Here is a 21488-nt window from a genome sequence, read left to right on the forward strand (position 1 = left end):
CCCATCCCCGTTCAGGTGCCTCATATCTGAACACCCTCAACCCCCTGAAAATCTCTTGCCTCTCCATGAGGTGGCCAATGGAGAAAAGGGCACTATTCAAGTTCACATCCCCTTGCCTATGTCTGACTTGTCACAAATCAAAACTAAATTGGGATCTTTTGGTTGGGACCCCACCAATTTTATTCGGGAATTCAGAGGAACTCACGGTGGCTTTCGATCTGACCTGACAGGACATCTATGTTGTCTTGACCACCTGTTGTACCCTAGAGGAAAAGTCCTGTATTTGGTCCCTAGGGTGGGCTTGGGCAGATGAAGCACATGCCTGCACCCCTGACAATGCCCATCCACCTGGGGCTGTCCCTGACACAGAACCAAATTGGACATATCAGGCCACCGACACAGGGCCTACATAAGGACAAGGCCGCTGAGATTACATGATTACCTGCCTAATTGAGGGGATGAAAAAGGCTGTCATCAAGCCAGTAACTTACAACAAACTTCATGAAATAACTCAGGACTTCTCTGAAAACCCTACCTTATTTCAAGCCCGCTTAGCTGAAACTATGCATAAATACACAAACCTAAACCCTGAGAGTCCAGAGGGACTAGCTATTCTGGCCGTTCACTTTACCAGCCAAGCTTCACCTGATATCAGACAAAACTCCAAAAACTTGGGCTTCCCTGGTGGCGCAGTGGTTGGGAGTCCGCCTGCCGAGGCAGGGGATGCGGGTTCGTGCCCCAGTCGGGGAGAATCCCACGTGCCGCGGAGCGGCTGGGTCCGTGAGCCATGGCCGCTGGGCCTGCGCTTCCGGAGCCTGTGCTCCGTGGCGGGAGAGGCCACAGCAGTGAGAGGCCCGCGTACCACAAAAAAAAAAATAAATAAATAAAAAACTCCAAAAACTTGAACAGGGACCCCAAATTCCCTTTGCCGTCCTATTAGATACGGCCTTCAAGGTCTTTAATAACCGGGAGGAGGCCTCGAGAGTCCAAAGGGCTAAATGGGAAGATGAAAGAGGTAAACAAACGGCAGGCCCAATACATGGCAACCGCAATTGTTAGCTTGCTGTCCATTTCGGGCACCCCCATGGCTTGTCCCAGCCAACCAAAGGGGACAGCCGCCCTGGCCCATTCCTGCTTCCACTGCAGCCAACCAGGGCTCTTCAGTTGGGAATGTTCCAAGCCTCTAGGGCCTTGTCTCAACCGCAAGCAACGTGGCCACTGGAAACGCGACTGTCCCTCTCTCCCTCAAGGGGGAGGGCCATCCCCCACTCAAAGGCCCCATGCGCCACAGGGAGGTCCCCAAGCCCCAAGGGCCCCTTCCCAGGGACAAGTGCCCTTGACGCCCAAGGGTGACCAGAAGAGACCATAAAAGAAGCCGAGTTTCTCTCCCCCAGCAGACCCCCTCTTGGTCTCGCCTGCTGCTCCCTTGCAGTGTATTCAATAAATCTCGCTTTCTACCCTCACTTCTGACCCAGTAAATTCTTTTATCACCTGCGTTGCCAGCCCCATCGCCGCACTCCACGGCAATAATGCCATCAGCAGCAACATGGATGGACCTAGAGATTATCATACTAAGCAAAGTAAGTCAGAAAGAGAAAGACAAATACCATATATTACTTATATGTGGAATCTAAAATATGACACGAATGAACGTATCTACGAAACAGAAACAGACTTACAGACATAGAGAACAGACTTGTGGTTGCCAAGGGTGGGGGGGCGAGGATTGGGAGTTCGGGATTAGCAGATGCAAACTAGTATGTATAGGATGGATAAACAACAAGGTCCTACTGTATAGCACAGGGAACTATATTCAATATCCTGTGATAAACCATAATGGAAAAGAATATGAGAAAGAGTATATATATGTTTAACTGAGTAACTTTGCTGTACAGCAGAAATTAACACAACATTGTAAATCAACTATACTTCAATAAAATTTTTAAAAATATCTGTGTGATGTACTCTAAAATTTTTTCTCTCACCCTTTCTAGTGCTGGTAACATCCCACCTGTGGTTTCAGACCCACAAATGGAAAAATTCTACTCTGGCTATTTTGGCCTTCTCTCAGTTTCTCAAACACACCGTGTTTCTTTATGCCTCAGGCCCTTTGCTCTTGCTGTTCCTTCTTATTCCTCACTCATCCCTAGCTCTTTCGATGGCTAGAAATCATGTTTTTTGCTTAACACCTGCTCAAAAAAATCTTTCCTGGTACACCCAGCATGGTAGGTTTTCTCCATTACTTCCCCTTACCACTCTATTTCTGCCACAGCACTCATCACAATCTATAATAGCCTTTTTGTTTAATTCTTACTTTCTGTCTACTAGAATGAAAGCTCAATGAGGGTCCTTTTTGATCCTGTTAACCAGTTTATCCCCAATATCCAGAATAATGTCAGGCACCTGAGGGGCATGCACATTGTTGACGGAAGAGATAGGCAAGCAGACTCAGCTATGGAAATCAAGTGGAGTGGTAGTCTTACTCCACAATTCCCAAGTACAGATTGGAATTCTCCCTGAGCCTCTCATAAAGTCACAGAATAAATAGAGGAAGGTGATTTTATTTCTCTAATTTGCAAATTAACAATTTTTTTAAAAGAAACAAATCAGTACAATAATAGGTAGAGTCATACACGTATTTCTGGCTCCATTAGGTCAAAAGAAAAGAAGGACAAGAACACAAAGGAGACAAGCCTTCTAAGAAACTTGCTGTTCAGTCTATAGTCAATATGAAAAGGTAGCCTTTGGAGCCACGAAAAAGATGAAATCGTAGATGATTATGCTTGATTCTGAAGGAGTCAATCTCTCTGAGCAGCAGTAAGCAACAACTCAAATGTCCAAGTAGAGCATCAGGGTCCCTGAACAAAGAGCCTTCTTCTGGTTCCTCGGGCTCCCCCCACCAAGGGTATGGGCTCCCCAAGCAGTAGCAATATCATTCATAGCAAATGTCCCTCCTGTTTCAGGATGAGAACATCCACTCACTACAAGACTACAGAAGGACTCCTGGAGAGAAATGGGTAGTGTTCCCCACCAAAGGAGCTGAGGCTGGAGAAAGATAGTTTTCTCATGTTTCTGTCTTGGAAGCAGGCCAATGCTGAAGTCAACCGGGCTATACCAATTCTGGTGTGAACATGGAGCAGCCACTGGGGGTAACAAGGTACCTGGCTGTGCATGGGTTGATGAGGCAGGAGACGCCAGGCCAGCACAAAGTCAGAGGCCCACTCTTCTAGTGTTGGGTCCACTTGATGCTCTTGAGGTCAATGCCATCCTGCACCATCTCCCAGAGAGGGCTGCCAAAGAGAAGAGGTATTTGGATGAGTGAAGGCTTAGGAAGCAGCCAGCACTGGCTACTAGGCTGTAAGCCTTGACTTGCCTCCATCTGCTCTTGTCTCTCCTCTACCTCCTTGCCCTGATAGACCCCAACACAAGAGGTTATCAAGTCTTTCTCAGCTATATGTAAGCAACAACTACTGAAGCCCACGTGCCACAACTACTGAAGCCCGTGCACCTAGAGCCTGTGCTCTGCAACAAGAGAAGCCCCTGCTCGCCCCTGCTATAGAAAGCCAACACGCAGCAAAGAAGACCCCACGCGGCCAAAAAAAAACAACAAAAAAAACCCTAAAGAACTGAATAAATTCAGATGTTTTTCATTATTTAATTAAATTTTATTTATTTGGCTGCATGGCTTGTAGGATCTTAGTTCCCTGACCAGGGATTGAACCCGTGCCCCCTGCAGTGGAAGTGCAGAGTCTTTTTTTCTTTTTTTTTTTTGAACAGAGAACAGGAGTATTTATTTATTTATTTTAAAATTTATTTATTTATTTATTTATTTTTGGCTGTGTTGGGTCTTCGTTTCTGTGCGAGGGCTTTCTCTAGTTGTGGCAAGTGGGGGCCACTCTTCATCACAGTGTGCGGACCTCTCACTATCGCGGCCTCTCTTGTTGCGGAGCACAGGCTCCAGACGCGCAGGCTCAGTAGTTGTGGCTCACGGGCCTAGTTGCTCCGCGGCACGTAGGATCTTCCCAGACCAGGGCTCGAACCCGTGCCCCCTGCATTAGCAGGCAGATTCTCAACCACTGCACCACCAGGGAAGCCCTGAAGTGCAGAGTCTTAACCACTGGACCGCCAGGGAATTCCCCGTTATTTTATTTTATTTTATTTATTTATTTAAAATTTTTTTAATTTATTTTTATTTTTGGCTGTGTTGGGTCTTCGTTGCTGTGTGTGGGCTTTCTCTAGTTGTGGCGAGTGGGGCTCTGTTGTGGTGCGCGGGCTTCTCACTGCGGTGGCTTCTTTTGTTGCAGAGTACAGGCTCTAGGCGCTCAGGCTTCAGTAGTTGTGGCTCGCAGGCTCTAGAACGCAGGCTCAGTAGTTGTGGCGCACAGGCTTAGTTGCTCCGCGGCATGTGGGATATTCCCGGACCAGGGCCCAAACCCGTGTCCCCTGCATTGGCAGGCAGATTCTTAACCACTGCGCCACCAGGGAAGTCCAGTTCTTTAGTTTTTAAAGACACCTTTTCATACTCTGAAAACAAGTAGCCAAGAGGATCCACTTTCCTGCTTTGTGGTATCTCTAAATCCTAAAATTCAAGGATTCTCAAACTTTAATTTCTGGCAGTGTGAATACACAGCCTAAGGATAAGAGAGGAGCCAGCACAGCAATTTCTTCCAAAGGGTCTCTGGTACAATAGTGCATACCTCATTTCTCGAAGACGCTTCACATGGTAAATGCACTTCTCCACTGTGTAGTCTACTTCCTCCTCTGTAGTGAAACGGCCGATTCCAAACCTGAAAAAGACACAGAGAGGAGCTCTGCATCAGACCTGTGGCACCAGGGTAAATTCATTCAGCAAATACTCAATGAGGATCTACTCCACAAAAGACATGGAGAGAACATGGTCCTTCCCCTAGAGGGCAGAGTTTCTGCGAACATGGTCTGTGTGCCACCTGAGAATCACTCTAGAAGTTTCCTACTCCTCCTCCAAACCTAATGAATCAGAATCTCTAGTGTGGCACTCAGACCTCTTCATCTTTCACAGACTTCCCAGGTGACAGTCAATAAGGTCTGCAAAACACTGCTCGAGAAACTTTCATGAAGAATGAAGAAGGGATAAGTTTAACTAAATTGAGGAAGACTCTAACAGGAGAAGAATAATACAAAAGAGGATGCCTTCCATAAATGCTGCAGCTCAAATGACTGACCTGATAGAAGAGTGAGCTAAATCCTCATCAGTGCCAATTGCTCGAAGGACGTAAGAGGGCTCCAGGGATGCAGAGGTGCAGGCGCTGAGGAGAAAGACACAGAGCCTTGCTCAGTTCAGCAATAAATCTGCTTTTGGCCACAAACCTCCAGTCTTGCTCCCACCCCCAGACCCCTGGAGTCATACCATGGAGACAAAAGAGACATTCTAATCTGACACAGCGAAAGGGCCAGACGCTGCTAGCTGCTCTGGCCCCTGTGAAGGATAACCTCCTTGAGAAGGACACTGCCAAAGCATGACAGAGCATGATACCACGTGAGCTAGGTGTGACACCACGAGGCAGCAGAGCACCAGGTGCTCACTCCCCTACAACCAAATGCATTATCTGTACAGGCCTGGACAGCAGCTAAACCCTTGGTGGCCTCTGAAGCATCCTTGAACTCTGGAGGCCTGTAACAGAACTACCAGAATAACACTAGAACAGATACATGCATCTCCTGGGACCACAAAAGGCACAAAACTCTACCACAGGAGGCCCTCCTAGGGTGGCAAACTTTAGCCTGTGCCCAGCCAGCTAAAAACAGGTGCTTACAAAATGACTTTTACTCTCAACTAAGAGCTCTTGTGCCTGTCATCTCCACAATGGGAAGCTTATTAACCTAACACTTAAAGCCAGACTAACTGGTCCTGCCACAGTCCCTGTCTATCCAATCCAACTCACCTTCCCGAGGATAAGGCAACATCCTTGAGTGCCATCAGCAGACTCTCCCCTTCCACATATGCAAAGGAGAGGTTGATACAGCCTGGAAGAGTGAATTACTATGAGAGAAGGCTCAGAGTCTCCAGCTCTTCCAGATGGGGACAGAATGGGCACGTCTGTACCTGGGTAATGGTGCTCAGGGTCCCCATTCATCACCACGTCTGGAAGGCTCTTCATTATCTTCCGTGTCAGTCGTTCTGCTAACTTGGAGATCCGCTTGTGGTCATACTGAGGAGCAGGCAAGGGAGGACTAAGCATAGTGACCATTAACAGCTCAGAAACACACAGGACGAGGAGCCCTGCCCGCTGCCCAGAAGTGACTGGGCATCTGACCCACCTATTGCCCTGTGTTGCTCATGGAGACCACTGTATCCCCAGCACTGAGCACAGAGATGCTCAATAACTGGACAGATGGTTTCAATAACCCAGAATAAATGAGCTGATAACTACTGAAGGGCCTGGATTTTGGAGCCCATAACACCTCCCTCAATAAGATGCCAGAAGCACTGGGACAAAGATGGTTTTCTTAAACCTCCTCTTCTGGCAAAGATCTGACCCAGTCATGCCCAGAAGCCTCAACACAGGAGACCCAGCACAGGGGAAGAATCTGTGGGAGGGAACTGCTCTCCGCATACCTCCATCTCTTGCTGTGCCACCTCACATGCAGCCCCCAGCCCCACCACCAAGGGTGTTGGGACTGTCCCAGACCGCATGCCCCGCTCCTGCCCCCCTCCACTCTGCAGGGCCTCCACACGCACACGGGGCCGGCGGCGAATGTAGATGGCACCAACCCCTGGGAAACAAAGTTTATTATAAAAAAAGAGAAAAAGGAAAATGCAGATGAAACAATATATCACTTTTCAAAGGGGTCAAAATATTCTTTCAACTTTTCTGTAAGCTTGACATTTTTCAAAAAAAAATGATTGGGGGAAAAGAAGAAACAGCAGCAAAAGCATAATATTTATCAAAATTATTTTGTACCAGAAGGAGTGACAGCCAAAATGGTTTAAAGTAGCTCCCTATGCATGTATAAAATGACATCATGCAATGCAGCATTATTCATAATAGCAAAAAATTGGAAACAACTTAGATGTCCATAATCAGGAAAATGGGCAAATAAATTATGGTATATCCATGCCTGAAATTCAAAGGAGGTGTATAAAAGAATGAGGAAGCTCCTGTACTACCACTATAAAATCTCCAAGATACATTGTTAGAACACTGGTGAAATGTGATAATGTCTGTACTTCAGTTTAAAAAAATTAAAGATGCATTGTTAGGTGAAGATGCAATGAGTGTAGTATGCTACTGTTTGAGTAAAAAGGGGAAGAGGGGAAGTATATATGTGATTATGAATGTATTTATTTATTTATTTTTGGCCACGTTGGGTCTTGGTTGCCGTGCATGGGCTTTCTCTAGTTGCGGTGGGCGGGGCCTACTCTTTGTTGTGGTGTGCGGGCTTCTCATTGCGGTGGCTACTGTTGTTGTGCAGCACGGGCTCTAGGTGGCGCGGGCTTCAATAGTTGTGGCACGCGGGCTCAGCAGCTGCGGCTCGTGGGCTCTAGAGCGCAGGCGCAGTAGTTTCAGTGCACGGACTTAGCTGCTCCACGGCATGTGGGATCTTCCCAGACCAGGGCTCAAACCCGTGTCCCCTACACTGGCAGGCAGATTCCTAAACACTGTGCCACCAGGGAAGTCCCATATATGTGATTATAAATGCATAAAATAGTTCTAGAAAAATACTCAAGAAACTGTCTCCCTAGGGGGAACTGCATGGCTTAGAGACAGAGGTGAGAGACTTTCCACAGTGTACTTTTTTGCAGCTTTTGAATTTTGAACCATATTACCTTGTCTAAATAGAATAAAAATTTTTAATTTAAAAAAAAATTAAAACCTTGAGGGGAAAAAAAGGGGAGAAGTCAGAATGGAAGTAAAAATTAGCATAATCTCCTAGGGTCTATCAAAACTTAAAAATGTATACAACTTGTGACTCAGCAAATCTGTTTATAGGAATTTCATACCAAAATATGAGCATGAATGTACAAAGATATTCACTAAGTAGCCAAGGGTTTTGAATAGAGTGAGCACTTGCTGAAGGTCACCTTCTCCCTCACAGAACAACTACTGACTTACTGAGGCAGAGACTACAGGTACCATAGCAAGTAAGGCAATGGTTCCCAAATTTATTATGAAGGACCCTAGTTTTAAAATAATTTATGTGCCAAGCTGCATTTATTAAGAAATATTTCATTTCCCCATTAAAATAAAATCAAATTCAAGTATCCTACACTGTCTGAATCTCTGCAGTTCCCAGGTTCAGAGAGTCAGTGCTCAGATACTACATCTGGATAGTGAAGGATACAATGTTATCTAAATCTATTTAGGTCCTGAGTTCAACAAGCAAGAGTTTGGATAGTGAGGGATACCTGTACACATTTACGTGCTGATCAGAGCTCCTGCTCAATATGAGTTAATTTTATCAAAACAGATTTAGGTACAAAAAAAGCCAATAAGCCAATTTTAGTTAAAGACAGAACACCTGTTGGGCTTACAAAAACACTCTTTACAACCTCTGGGAGCCTTTAGAAGAAGCCCCTCTTATATACTTCCAGGAGTTATCACACCTTTTTCCACAAGGTGTACATCCAGATGACACACCCCGCAGACACAGCAAGCGTACTGGCATAACCAACCACCACAGGCCCTCACCCAAGAGACAGAGAAGGAGTTGTTCATTTTGGATGGCTACCTCCATAAAATAGAGGACAATAGTCTCTTCCCAAAGATTGGGGTGCAGAGGCAGAATTCCAGCTAGAAAACATTCCTAGGCCAATAGGACCATAGGAAACAGACAAGTATCCTTGAGAGATTAATAGGAGCAAAGACTACTAAAACTAGGAACAAACACCAAGAAACATAAAAGCCCATACAATCTTCCCCTAAGGCTAAAGCAAGACACGAGGGAATGAAGAACTCAAAGAATATTGATCTGCAAATCACAGTGGGGTAGACAAGATAACTGGACTTATCCAGCTCATTTGATATGACAAAACCTTTGTTCCTCAACCAAATTAACATCTACATGAAAGTATTTTCTAAAGAGACCAGTGAAGAATGGCCTGCTATATAGTAACTGCTAGAAGCTACCAATAAGCACATGTTAGCACATCTAGCTATTGCTAAATGACACTTGCATTCTGCAGGGCACTCTGAATATACAATTTCCTCTGAGAGCAGTGGGAGTGCCCAATGAGTCCCAGGAACACCTGTCAAAAAGTTTGCCGGGAGGTCCAGAGAGGAGGAACTCTAGGAGGGGCTAGTACCTTTCGGACCATAGATTTTGTGACCACTGATGCTCATGAGATCAATTTTCATGTCGTTGACGTCAAGTGGGATTTTTCCAACAGCCTGGGCTGCATCAGTATGGAAATACACCTTTCTGGAACTGCAAATGTGCCCTGAGAAAACAACAAAGGGGAAGAACCAGAGCACAATGTTAGGAAGTAACCTGGCAGTGGTCCCACAATGTACCATGAGATCTAAGGCAAAATTATACATGGCATTGGCCACTAGCCACATAGTAAATCACTTCTCTCTCTTTCTGTCTCTGTCTCTCATTCTCAGCTCTAGTGTCCTTGACTAGAATAAACAAGAGCAAGTGCAAAACACCCAATCAAAACACCCCCGATATTCTGATTCATAAGACTCTTCCTACCTCATTAACACTGGCCTTCCAATATATCAGATTAACTTTTAGATCCTTTTGATTTAAAAGAAGCAAAGATTAACAGATCTATTTGCTAATGTACCTAAGAGGTTACAGGGCGAGTGCCTCTGGCTCTATGAGCATAGTAAAGAGATGTTCTAAAACAAAAAAGGTAAAAGAGGAAGAGAAAAAAGGTGGAGGTTTTTTGTTTTGTTTTCTGCACCAAGTGCAATAAAATGAAAACAACATAAAGGGTACTACACCTGGATTCAAATACTAGCTGTGCTATTTACAATATGTCCTTGATCAAGGAACTGAAGCTCTCTCTCTCTTGGTTTCCTTACCTCATTCTATAAAGTGTTACAGATCCTAGTCCAGTCCTGCTCCTCAGATGGATCTCAGTGGTGGGCAAGCGTCAGGGTCCACCCATGATACTCACCTATTTCTGCAATGGGTTGCTTCACTCCAATCTCATTGTTCACAGTCATGACTGAGACCAGACTGGTATCCGGCTGGATGGCAGCCTCTAGTTCCTAAGAACATCAGGAGTAAGGAAACTATATAGTACCAACACAGTCCTCCCTAACTCAGAATGTATGCAAGCTTAGTCTTGAAAAGGGGCCTTTCACTACACACCTACCGGAGTGGGTAAAATTAAAATAGTGACAACACAAAATGCTGGCGAGGAGGCAACGAAACTGGATCACTCATATACTACTGGTGGGAACCTAAAATGGTACAACCACCTGAAAAACAGTTTGGTAGTTTTTGTTTCTTATAAAACTAAACATGAAATTACCATATGACCCAGTAGTTGCACTCTTGGGCATTACCTCAGGGAAATGTAAACTTAAATTCACACCAAAAAACCGACACATAAATGTTCATGGTAGCTTTATTCATAATAGCCAAAACCTAAAAACAACCCAGATGTCCTTCAACAGGTAAATGGTTAAAGAAACTGTGTACTTCCATTACATGGAATACTATTCAGCAATAAAAAGGTACAGACTACTGAGACATGCAACAACTTAAATGACTCGCCAAAGACTTATGCTAAATTAAAAGAGTCAATCCCAAAAGGTTACGTACTATATTATTCCATTTACGTAACATTATTGAAAAGACAAAATTAAAGAAATGGAGATCAAATTAGTGGTTTTAAAAGAAGACCATGGGACTTCCCTGGTGGTCCAGTGGTAAAGAATCCGCCTTACAATGCAGGCGGATCTGATCTGGGTTTGATCCGTGGTCAGGGAACTAAGATCCCACATGCCATGGGGCAACTAAGCCCATGCACCACAACTACCGAGCTCGCGCGCCCTGGAGCCTGCGTGCCACAACTAGAGAAGAGAAAACCCGCAGGCCGCAACTAGAGAGAAGCCCGCACACCACAATGAACAGCCTGCGCGCCGCAACGAAAGATCCTGCATGCCTCAACAAAGATCCTGCGTGCCACAACTAAGGCCTGACGCAGCCAAAATTAAAATAATTAATTAAATAATCAATCTTAAAAAAAAAAAAGACCATGAAGCGTCATTGTAGTGATAGTTACAATGAAACTACACATGTGATGAAACTGCATAGAGCTAAACACACACACAAGTGTGTACAAGTAAAACTGGGGAAATCAGAGCAAGATGGATCAACATCAATATCCTGGTTGTAATATTATACTATACTTCTGTAAGATGTTATCATTAAGGGAAACTGATAGAGGGTACATGAGATCTCTCTGTATTACTTCTGACAACTGCATGAGAATCTATAATTATTTAAAAATTAAAAGTTTAATAAAAAAAAAGAGGGGGAGCCTTTCCTACATAAGGTTGTCAGAGTAAAAAGCAGCAAAGAACAAAGTAAGTAGTAAAAAACAAGGCTACTATTTTCAACACTGAGGTAGGGACCACATTTGACTAAAATATTTGTCTTAAAGAAACTAGTAATCAACCTCCCAACATCTATTATACTTTCCCTGACACTGGTCTAATGTAGGTTCTCAATGTTATGTTTCTCTCAGTTTCTTGTTTACTTCCTTTATTGCATATATCTCAATTCATAATTATTTCATTTATGTGTTTGTTTACATGTTAACTGTCCCCTTCACTAAAATATAAGCTCCTTGAAGGCAGGGACTAACATCCTACTTAATGGTGAAAGCTTTCATCTAAGATCAGGAAGAAAACAAGGGTATCTGCTCTCACCACTTTTATTCAACTGGGCAAAAAAAAAGAAATAAAAGCCCTCCAGGTTGCAAAGAAAATAGTAAAATTATCTCTATTTGCACATCACAGGGATCTGTCCAGGGATGGATTTGTCTAGGGATGTCTAGGGATGCTGACATCCAAAATTTGGTGGAGAAGATACTCGGACCCAAAATTGACATATAAAGATATGGGCCAAAAAGGGAAATATTATTCACAAAAACTACACCTACTCTTTTGAAGGATGAGAAACATCAGTGCAGGGAGAAGGAGGCCAGAGCTTTCCCGCGATGGCTGTCACACAGACCAGGAAGCACCAAAAAAGCTGAGAAACAAATCATCAGCAAAAAAGGAGGATGGTACACACTCAAGGGGAACATACTCTGAGTCACACTGCAAGGCATATTTCTCTAAACCCCTCCGTCACCATTAGATCTAGTCCTTCAAGCTCCAGCTGAGGCTGAAGAGATAGATTTATAGGCTGAAGCCAGGCTCCTCCTATTTTGTCCCTCTTACCTTCAGGTCGATGATCCCACTCTTCGTCACTGGGAGGTAGGTGACCTGAAAGCCCTCAGCTTCCAGTGAACGGCAGGAGTCCAAGACACATTTGTGTTCTGTCTGCGTGGTGATCAAGTGCTTTTTCCGTGATCTGTAGAACCTGGCCACCCCCTAGAAATTGGCAGTGGTGAAAGGAAGAAGAATATACTCAGAGAGACAGCAGTGACTTCCATCCTAGTTGTAGGGAGTAAGTGGACAAAGGCAGTATGCTCCAACATCAATCATCTGACACCAATTGCATGTCCTATAATTCAATTTAATTCTGACACTAACTATCCCAAATTAGCGCAAATCCCACAGGTTAAGGGCCTCAGTCCCCCAAGACTGCCTCCACTTCAGATGCCAGCCGTAAGGCCTAGGTGTCACAAGTCACCCACCCATACTTCCCCAGCTGGCTGCAAATACAGGGCTTCCCACAGTCCCCTAAGGTTCAATAATTCTCTGTGATTCACAGAACTCAATGAAAACACTATATTACTATCATAGCTTTATCACAAAGGATACAACCCAGGAACAGCCAAATGGAAGAGATGCACAGGTGAGTTCTGGGGCAGGGAGGGGCACAGAGTTTCCATGCCCTCTCCCCGTAAATCTAAGAATGCCACCTTCCAGTACAACCATGAGTTTGCCAACCTGGAAGCTCCTCTGAGTTTTGTTTTCCAGAGTTTTTATGGGGGTTTCATAACACAGGCACAACTGCTTAAATCATTGGCCATATGACTGGACTCAATCTCCAGCCCCCCTCTCTTCCCCAGATGAAAGTTACAACTCTCTAATCACATTCTTGGTCCTTCTGGAGTGGCCAGCATGCCCCTTGAAACTATCTAAGGGCCCACCATGAATCACTTCATCACCAGAAACTCAGGTATGGCAAAGGGGCTTGTTATGAATAACAAAACACATTCCTAGCATTCAGGAAACTGCAAGGTTTTAGAAGCCCTGTGCCAGGAACACAGGACAAAGACCAAATATATTTTTTATTGTACCATAGGTGGAAAATGGGGAACATTGCTATCCTTGCATCCCAGGAAAAGTCTGTCTCTTTTATTTCTATTTAAATACAAAACATGCAAATATGGTGATACCCAAAGCTGGCAGTGCAGAAGTGAAACTCATAGACGCATTCCTTGCTGATAGCATTATTTACACTATAATCTCTTCAGAAATCATTTACAAAAATGTCTTAAAAGCTGAATTCACACTCTTTACTGTGATTCCTCTTTTGGGAATTTACCTTAGGGCAGCGGTCCCCAACCTTTTTGGCCCAGGGACCGGTTTCATGGAAGACAGTTCTTCCATGGATGTGGGGGGTGGGGGCAGGGTTCAGGCAGTAATGAGAGCGATGGCGAGCGGCAGATGAAGCTTCACTCGCTCGCCTGGCTGCCACTCACCTCCTGCTGTGCAGCCTGGTTCATAGACCGGTAGCGGTCCATGGCCCGGGGGTTGGGGACCCCTGCCTTAGGGAAATATTTCAAAGGATAGATGAAGCTTTAGAGACAAAATATGCTTTAGTTATATTTACAATCCTTAAAAAAATAGAAAGATTAAACACCAACAACAGAGAAATGAACAGTAAACTGCAATAACACAACTCCATGAAAAAGAATATAGTTAGTTATATTAAAAACTATCGAGTTTGAAATGGAAAAACATAGGATATGTTATTAATGGTTACAGAAGAATAAATGTAGCATGCTACAATATGTGAAAATATTAAAAGCAAATTCATATGTATGTATAATTTGTTTTCTAGAACAATACTAAACAGACTTGAGGTCAGAATAGGGGAGGAAGAAGTGGAAGACCTACACTTTATTTTAAACCTTTCCATAGGGTTAAAAAAAAAAAAACTCACCACATGTGCATGAATTCCTTTAAAAAAATTAAAATAAATAAAATGTGCAACCCAGTCCCTCCCAGAGCTTATAAGAATACTACTTTAAAAGCAGAATATGAAACTAATTAGGCCAAAATTATAACTACATAAAAACTGTATGTTCTTGAGGACAAGGAACATAAAAATGAAAACATTAGAAGTTCCCTCCCCACCTCCTATCTCACTTACCCAAAGTGTTGAATCCTCTAATAGCAGACAGATATTTACTCTACCCGTCCAGGAGACCAGAGGAAAGCTGTCGCAACTACTCTAGCAATCCTTGGCCTCTAGGTTTGGGAATCTGCGGAAACCTTCAAAGCAAACATTTTCTAAGTTCTGAAAATGCTCCCCATTCCAGAAACCATTCTCATCTTTGGAGAGACCACACCCCTGGCTCTGTGGCCTCTGCAGTCCCAAGGAAGGATACCTTCCTTCTAAAGGGATCAGGCAGAGTACTGATGACTCTGGAACCTGGCCCATGTCTAGGCCTCCTTTACTCAGTCCAAGGTCAGAAAAAGCCATACTGGCAACACAGGTGAGAGACAGTGGTGAGAGAGGGTAGAGCCAGAGTTGAACCTACAGCAGCCCACAATTTATCAGAGCCTTGGTATTTACACAAGTGACCCTGGCAACCAGACCCAGTCAGACGTGTTTATGTTCTGTGAAACACCGACATGACTACTGAGACTGGAATTTTACTTTTGTTAGCACCGAAGATCGGTAGGTCCTAAGGATAGAGTGACTAATCTCAGAATGGGTGATCAAGTGAATGTCTGCAGAAGGCACCACAGCAACCAGTACAAAACGGGGACATCTAAAGAAAACAGGAGGAACTTGCTGCAGACAGATCTCATCAGAAAGAAAGGGAAGGCTGAGAGGAAGGCAGCCCTGAAATCACAGATATGTGTGAAGCTGGTAACAAGAAGCAGAGAAATATATCCAATTACAAGTGTATTCTGGACTTCACTGTGACTAGATCAAAAGGATGGGGAAAAGGGTTGAGTCACCATTATTTACTCTTTGAAGTAGCTGCCGTCCAAAACACCACATGGTTGATGGTCCAAGAGCCACCTCCTTTCCTATGCAACTACCTCACTGAACTCAGTTCAACAGGAGCAAAGACTTAAGATAGAGTAGACTGCAAAGGGCTGAAGGAAGCAACAAATCAGAAAGAGTATGTGTCTGTATTTTCTTCACAATAGGGTGAAAGTGGGTAGCTGGGAAATATATATGAGCCTAAATGATGGCAGGACACCACCTCCCAGGTCAGGAAAGCCCAGATATGCCCTTTGGTTCCCTTCTCTTACCTTAATTGCTATGTTGTTGGATTCAGTAGCGCCACTAGTGAAGATAATCTCACGAGGATCAGCCCCAATCAGAGATGCTACTTGCTGCAAGCCAAGAAACAAAAATAAGTAGCATCAGTTCCCTAGGCAGGAATGCAGCTGCAGAGACAACTAAGACAAAGGTCTGGAGCAAGAAGAGCTCCACTGTATTCTATCAACTGCTCAAGAAGCAGCTCTGTACCCATTAGAATCAGACAAGGGGATATACTCAGCTACATCCCAGATCCCAGGCTCTTTTCCAGCCCAATACAAAATAATAACTTTGGTGTTTTTGAAAAAGCACTTATTGAGCTCTTAGCATGTATACGCATCATGTTAATAAACACATCACCAGGGCTTCCCTGGTGGCGCAGTGGTTGAGAATCTGCCTGCCAATGCAGGGGACATGGGTTCAAGCCCTGGTCTGGGAAGATCCCACATGCCGCGGAGCAACTAGGCCCGTGAGCCACAACTACTGAGCCTGCGCGTCTGGAGCCTGTGCTCTGCAACAAGAGAGGCCGCGACAGTGAGAGGCCCGCACACCGTGATGAAGAGTGGACCCCGCTCGCTGCAACCAGAGAAAGCCCGCGCACAGAAACGACAACCCAACACAGCCAAAAATAAATAAATAAATAAATATATAAACACGTCACCAGAATTGTCTGATTTAATCCACCCAATAACCCCAAGAAGTAGGAACTACTACAATTTCTATTTTCTTTTTCTTTCTTTCTTTTTTTGGCCATGTTGGGCAGATTGCAGGATCTTAGTTCCCCAACCAGGGATCGAACCCAGGCCCTTCCCAATCTCCATTTTCAGTGTGAGGAAACTGAGGCTTCGAGAAATCAGATAACTTGCCAAAGGTCACTTAGCTAGGAAATGTGGGAACTAATCAAATGCCTTCAGAGGGACTCCAAAGGCCTGTTCTTTGAATCTCTTCCTGAGAGAGCCCCAAGCCATTTCCACCTCCACCCACAGCTACAAAAAAAGAAATGCCTCCCACAGGCCACTGACCCTCTGACATCAGAACCTCCTGGAGTCCTCTGTACTAACCTGGCGAGCACGTTCCATGGCTGCCTCACTCTCCCAGCCATAAGCATGTGTCCGGGAATGTGGGTTCCCATAGTAGTTGACTAGGTAAGGGAGCATGGCATCAAGCACCCGAGGGTCCTGAGCATAACAGAATAGATCAGTCTCCTTGAGCCCACAGTTTACTCGGGCCCCACTCCATCCCCTGAGACCCGCCCAACCTGCCTCAGCACACTCCCAACCCTTCAGACCCTGCCTAGATTAGGCCTCAAACATTCTTCCATCCCCTCAGGTACTAACCAAATGTTAGCCTAATATACTCCCTTACCAACCCATCTTAAATCAGATTATTCTACCATCTGCTCAGATAATCTACAAACATTGCCCTGTTCTGATAGCCGTGTCTGCAGGTGTTTCCACTCCTGCCAAGAAATGTGATCTACGAGAGCCCAGGACATGACAGAGTCCACATGTTGATGAAAACGTGCATTAATATTCAAGTGTTTATCATGCGCCAGGCGCTGTTCTAAGGGCTACTTTATGTCTTTTAACCTATTTAATTCTTGCCCAAATTCACGTAGTAAGTAGCAATCCGGCTAATTCCAGAGCCTATGCTTTTAACTACTACCAGAGTGCCTGCACTGAGTGATGTGTCCAAGATCAATAGCTAGTAAGTAGTAAAGCCATTTCTAAAGGATTACAGCTTAAGCCTCCTGACTCCTGGCTCATTGCTTTTCCCAACACACAGTTCTCAATGGCTCTTACTTCTACAGGGATTCAGCCATTTCTGTGCATTGCCACTTCTACAATATAATTCCTAAAAACAGCTTGGGGAAAGCTGCCCCTCGATCCTTACCAGAGGAGTTGTAGCTTGCACATCCATATACAGAGGTCGCAGCACTGATTCCGCCTCCGGAGCAGTGGCTGCATCTGAGGGAACAGCAGACTGGGGAGCATGGTCTACAACTGACAAAAAATAGAACGGAGTGGCCACGTGAGAGGATGCAACTCTGCACACAGGGCATCCAAGACAGCAGAAGGTAAAAGCTGGATGGAGGTGAGATAAATTTAAGGGGTGCTGAGGTCGAATCTCAGTGGAAAAGGAAACAAAACATCAGAAAACTTGAGCCAACTGTAAAAAGAGGTAAGGGAGAGAGACAGGGTTCTTGGAGGGGGGTGCTGAGACAACATTCAAATTGCATAGTTGGGAGTGAGGAGACCTCTGAAAGGGCAAAGCCACTGAGAAGGAATGTGGAGACGGTATGTAAGATCTCCTTCAAAGGTTACTGGCTGGACGACTGGCATCTCTAAAATTTGGCCAGGAAAGGTCCGAAGGCCGAGCATCAAGGGCTCTGAGGGCCTGCAGGGAAGGATCTGAAGTGCGGGAGGGGGGCGCGCGGCGAAGTCAACCGTTCGCAGGGCCGGCATGAGAAAGTTTGAGGGGTGCAGCCAAGAGGAAGGGTCAGAGGGTCTGGGTAGCGGGCGGAAGAGGGAGGCTCCTGAATATGCAGGTGCGTCCCCACGCCCAGGGGAGAGATCCTCGCCTCCGGGGAAGTGGCAGCGAGCGAGCCCCGGAGCGTACCGCGCAGGCGCAGCCCCCGAGTTGGTGCCTTCGCCCTCGGCCACAGAGCGGCGGGGGCGGCCGCGGCCACCAGCCTCCAAGAAGTTCTCAGTAGCATCATCTCGGTGGCAGCCCTGCGCCCGAAGCGGCTGCCGTCCCCAGCTACAGGCCCCCGGAAGTACTACTCCGCGCCCCGGAAGCGGTTCCTCTGGCCGCGAGTGCGCTCCGCCTCGCGTTCCGTGTGAGACGTGGAGCTGAGCGACCAAGGCCGCGAGCAAGGTAAGGTGGGGGCACCGTGGCGCGGGGACTCGAACGCTCAGCGGGTGATGGAGCCGGGCTACACCCTTCTTTTCCTTCCCGGATTTCCCCGAACCCTCCGGCCTGCTCCCTGCCCCACCTCCTACGCCCCCTGCCCGACTCGGGCTGGCGGCTAGGCCCACTCTCCCCAAGCCTTCGAACTCCGCAGATGCCGGTGGCCGTGGGCCCCTATGGACAGTCACAGCCAAGCTGCTTCGACCGCGTGAAGATGGGCTTTGTGATGGGTTGCGCCGTGGGCATGGCAGCCGGGGCGCTCTTCGGCACCTTTTCCTGTCTCAGGTAAGGGGCCTGGGCCGTGATCTCTGGGCGGGACTACCGGACTTTCCCGCCCCACTCGGCCTGCCGCTGGAATAGAGCCTACTTCTTTCCAATTCCCTCGCTGCCCTATAACGAGCGAGACTGATTTCCTAACCACCTTCAGTCTGGGAGGACAGGTTGGAAGCCTAAATGGTTGAGAATATGAGCTCTGACTCAAACCACTCAATGGCCCCTTACTCATTTTGTAACCTTAGGCAAGTTGGAGCCTGGGTTTCAAGTGTAAAATGAGGTCAGTAACCTCTACATCATATAGAGTTATAAGGCTCAAATCAGAGCACACTTAGCACACAATCTGGCACGTGTTAAGTGCTCAATAAAAGGCTGTTCTTACCGTCTTCCTGCTGTTATATTTATTTCCAATTGCGCATAGCGAAACAAACGATTAAATTTACTGGGAACAGGATGTAGAAATTAAGCAGATAAACTCTACACCCTGTCATTTCCACACATAAAAGAGACTATTCCCATTTTTCCAGATTGTAAATTATCATTTACTGAGCACTTACTGTCAGTCACGGTGCTAAATGCCCTGTTATCACGACAGGGCTGTGAATGCTGTGCTCCTCATTTTACACTTGACACAGCCTGTAAATTGCATTCTTAGTTCTTGAACCCACGTCTGACATCCCTATCATTGTTTTAACACTAGGAAACCGTCTAAAAGACAGATGTCTTATTGGATCATAAACCAGCACAAAAAAATGGTTTCCCTGTCCATGTACTTTATACTGCTTCTGTTGCCTCCCACAAACAGAAGTCAGTTGATACATTCATCAGAATCCACCTAGAGACCCTAACAGACCCTTTTCCTTGGCATTACACAACCCATATGGGAAGAGAAAATATCCTGCCAGACTTCAGCAGTGCCCATTATAAACACAAATTGTAAAAGGGCAGTTAATGTTCCCTGCATTTTTGTTCCCAATTGGCCCCATCTTGGTTTCCTCCTCTCAGGATCGGAATGCGGGGTCGGGAGCTGATGGGCGGCATCGGGAAAACCATGATGCAGAGTGGCGGCACCTTTGGCACATTCATGGCCATTGGGATGGGCATCCGGTGCTAATCAGGGCAGTGGTTGCCCACAACATCCACCCCCTCCCATCATTCCCAGCCCATGTACTATAATAAAACAAGTCTGAGTATTCTGAGTTTCTGTTAGAAGCATTTTTTCTCTCAGCCTGTTACCCAGCTCGGTTAGAGATCTTTGCAGGTGAGCTAGTGAGGTTTGGTGTCTTGTTTCACAAGACCTTTCTGTTAATCCAAAGTTGGGGGGACTTCCCTGGTGGTCCAGTGGCTAAGACTAGGTGCTCCCAATGCAGGGGACCCGGGTTTGATCCCTGCTCAGGGAACTAGATCCCACATGCCACAACGAAGACCCAGCGCAGCCATAAGTACTTTTTAAAAAAAGTTTAGAATGATTCTGCATACCTGGGACTTCTCATAGATTCTAATAAATCCTTATTATTCAACCCTTTAAGGTTGATGCTATTAGTTTTTCACCTTTAAAATGTTAAGTCTAGATTTTCCTTAAGGTCACAAGGTTAGCTATTACATTGTTCACCTAAAAATTGTCCTTCAGATATGACTTGATCAGAAAAAAGAACAAATTCAAACCAACTAACCTCTCAGCTTCATGAATCCCAGATAATTTTCTAACCAGCCACCAGTGAAGATGTAAACTTTACCAACTGACCCCCCCCCCCATTCTATTAATTGGCTTAAGGTAGTTTCGTTTCCCTCACCTGTACAAGCAACATATTCCTTGATATTGCCGAGTTCCCCTCAAATATTTCTCAATCATTAAGAAGATGGTAATAAATGTTATAATAAACTACACTGGAATATTTGGGGGGCATAAAGACACTCAGATCTAACTGCAATCAAGGACACTCCCAGAAATTACAGCACCTAAAAAATTCACAACCAAATTGGATGTTGTCTCAGGAACTGATTAAAGGATCTCACTCCGAATAGCCATTTGAGCTATCTTCTATTTGACTGAACTCTTTAACAAATTTGCTTTGAACATCATTTACAACCCAAATTTCTTTTAGCTAGCTTTGGCTATGTTGGGTCTCCGTTGCTGTGCACGGGCTTTCTCTAGTTGCGGTGAGCAAGGGCTACTCTTGCACGGGTTTCTCATTGTCGTATCTTCTCTGGTGGGGCACAGGCTTCAGTAGTTGTGGCGCAGTGGTTTAGTTGCTCTGCGGCATGTGGGATCTTCCTGGACCAGGGCTCGAACCTGTGTCCCCTGCATTGGCAGGCGGATTCGTAACCACTGCGCCACCAGGGAAGCCCTACAACCCAAATTTCATTCTTTGGTGGTGGGCAAATTTTTGCCACGTCTTAACAGATGAGATTAAATAACATCTGAAGGCACCTTTGCTGGCCCAGTTCCCTAGAAAGGAATGACAGAACAAACCTGATAGTAACTTGATCCAAGAATACATTTTTAATTACTAGGAGATAATCTGGAAAGAAAAAAGTTGGCATTATGTATGTCTCTGCCACCCAATAACACTGCTGCTTGGTGTTCAAAAATAAAGTTGAATCTTGAAATTTTTCTTCAGGTTAAATAACTGAAGCAAGTAAGGGAATTACAAACATCCCTCAAAAGGGTTGGTAGAAAACTG

General features: G+C 45.4%; 2 protein-coding genes across 2 annotated transcripts; one reads left to right on the top strand and one right to left on the bottom strand.

The window, feature by feature from the left end:
- Positions 1-2543: 2543 nt before the first annotated feature.
- NFS1 (NFS1 cysteine desulfurase) lies at positions 2544-18375 on the bottom strand. Its single transcript, XM_004325985.4, has 13 exons — positions 18241-18375; positions 17515-17624; positions 16683-16799; positions 15612-15695; positions 12387-12539; positions 10106-10199; positions 9284-9418; positions 6596-6753; positions 6083-6188; positions 5922-6003; positions 5202-5285; positions 4698-4787; positions 2544-3290 (listed from the first exon to the last, which is right to left on the bottom strand). Exons 1-13 carry the CDS (start codon positions 18338-18340, stop codon positions 3227-3229), a joined length of 1377 nt encoding a protein of 458 aa, XP_004326033.1. The 5' UTR covers positions 18341-18375; the 3' UTR covers positions 2544-3226.
- On the top strand, positions 18361-19997 carry ROMO1 (reactive oxygen species modulator 1). The gene is made up of 3 exons (XM_033839700.2): positions 18361-18498; positions 18686-18816; positions 19810-19997. Exons 2-3 carry the CDS (start codon positions 18686-18688, stop codon positions 19916-19918), a joined length of 240 nt encoding a protein of 79 aa, XP_033695591.1. The 5' UTR covers positions 18361-18498; the 3' UTR covers positions 19919-19997.
- The last annotated feature ends 1491 nt before the right edge of the window (positions 19998-21488 follow it).

Source organism: Tursiops truncatus, chromosome 15 (genome assembly GCF_011762595.2).
Source record: "Tursiops truncatus isolate mTurTru1 chromosome 15, mTurTru1.mat.Y, whole genome shotgun sequence".
In the NCBI taxonomy this organism is placed as follows: Eukaryota; Metazoa; Chordata; class Mammalia; order Artiodactyla; family Delphinidae; genus Tursiops; species Tursiops truncatus.

What these genes read in the sequence shown, in the direction of transcription:
- NFS1 (XM_004325985.4), bottom strand. Translation starts at nt 18,340, where the DNA reads ATGATGCTACTGAGAACTTCTTGGAGGCTGGTGGCCGCGGCCGCCCCC. An exon ending in TCGGGGGCTGCGCCTGCGCG is followed by an intron (nt 17,625 to 18,240) that starts GTACGCTCCGGG and finishes ATTTTTTGTCAG; the next exon opens with TTGTAGACCATGCTCCCCAG. An exon ending in GTTGCCTTATCCTCGGGAAG is followed by an intron (nt 5,286 to 5,921) that starts GTGAGTTGGATT and finishes CTTTCTCCTCAG; the next exon opens with CGCCTGCACCTCTGCATCCC.
- ROMO1 (XM_033839700.2), top strand. Translation starts at nt 18,686, where the DNA reads ATGCCGGTGGCCGTGGGCCCCTATGGACAGTCACAGCCAAGCTGCTTC. An exon ending in GGCACCTTTTCCTGTCTCAG is followed by an intron (nt 18,817 to 19,809) that starts GTAAGGGGCCTG and finishes TCCTCCTCTCAG; the next exon opens with GATCGGAATGCGGGGTCGGG.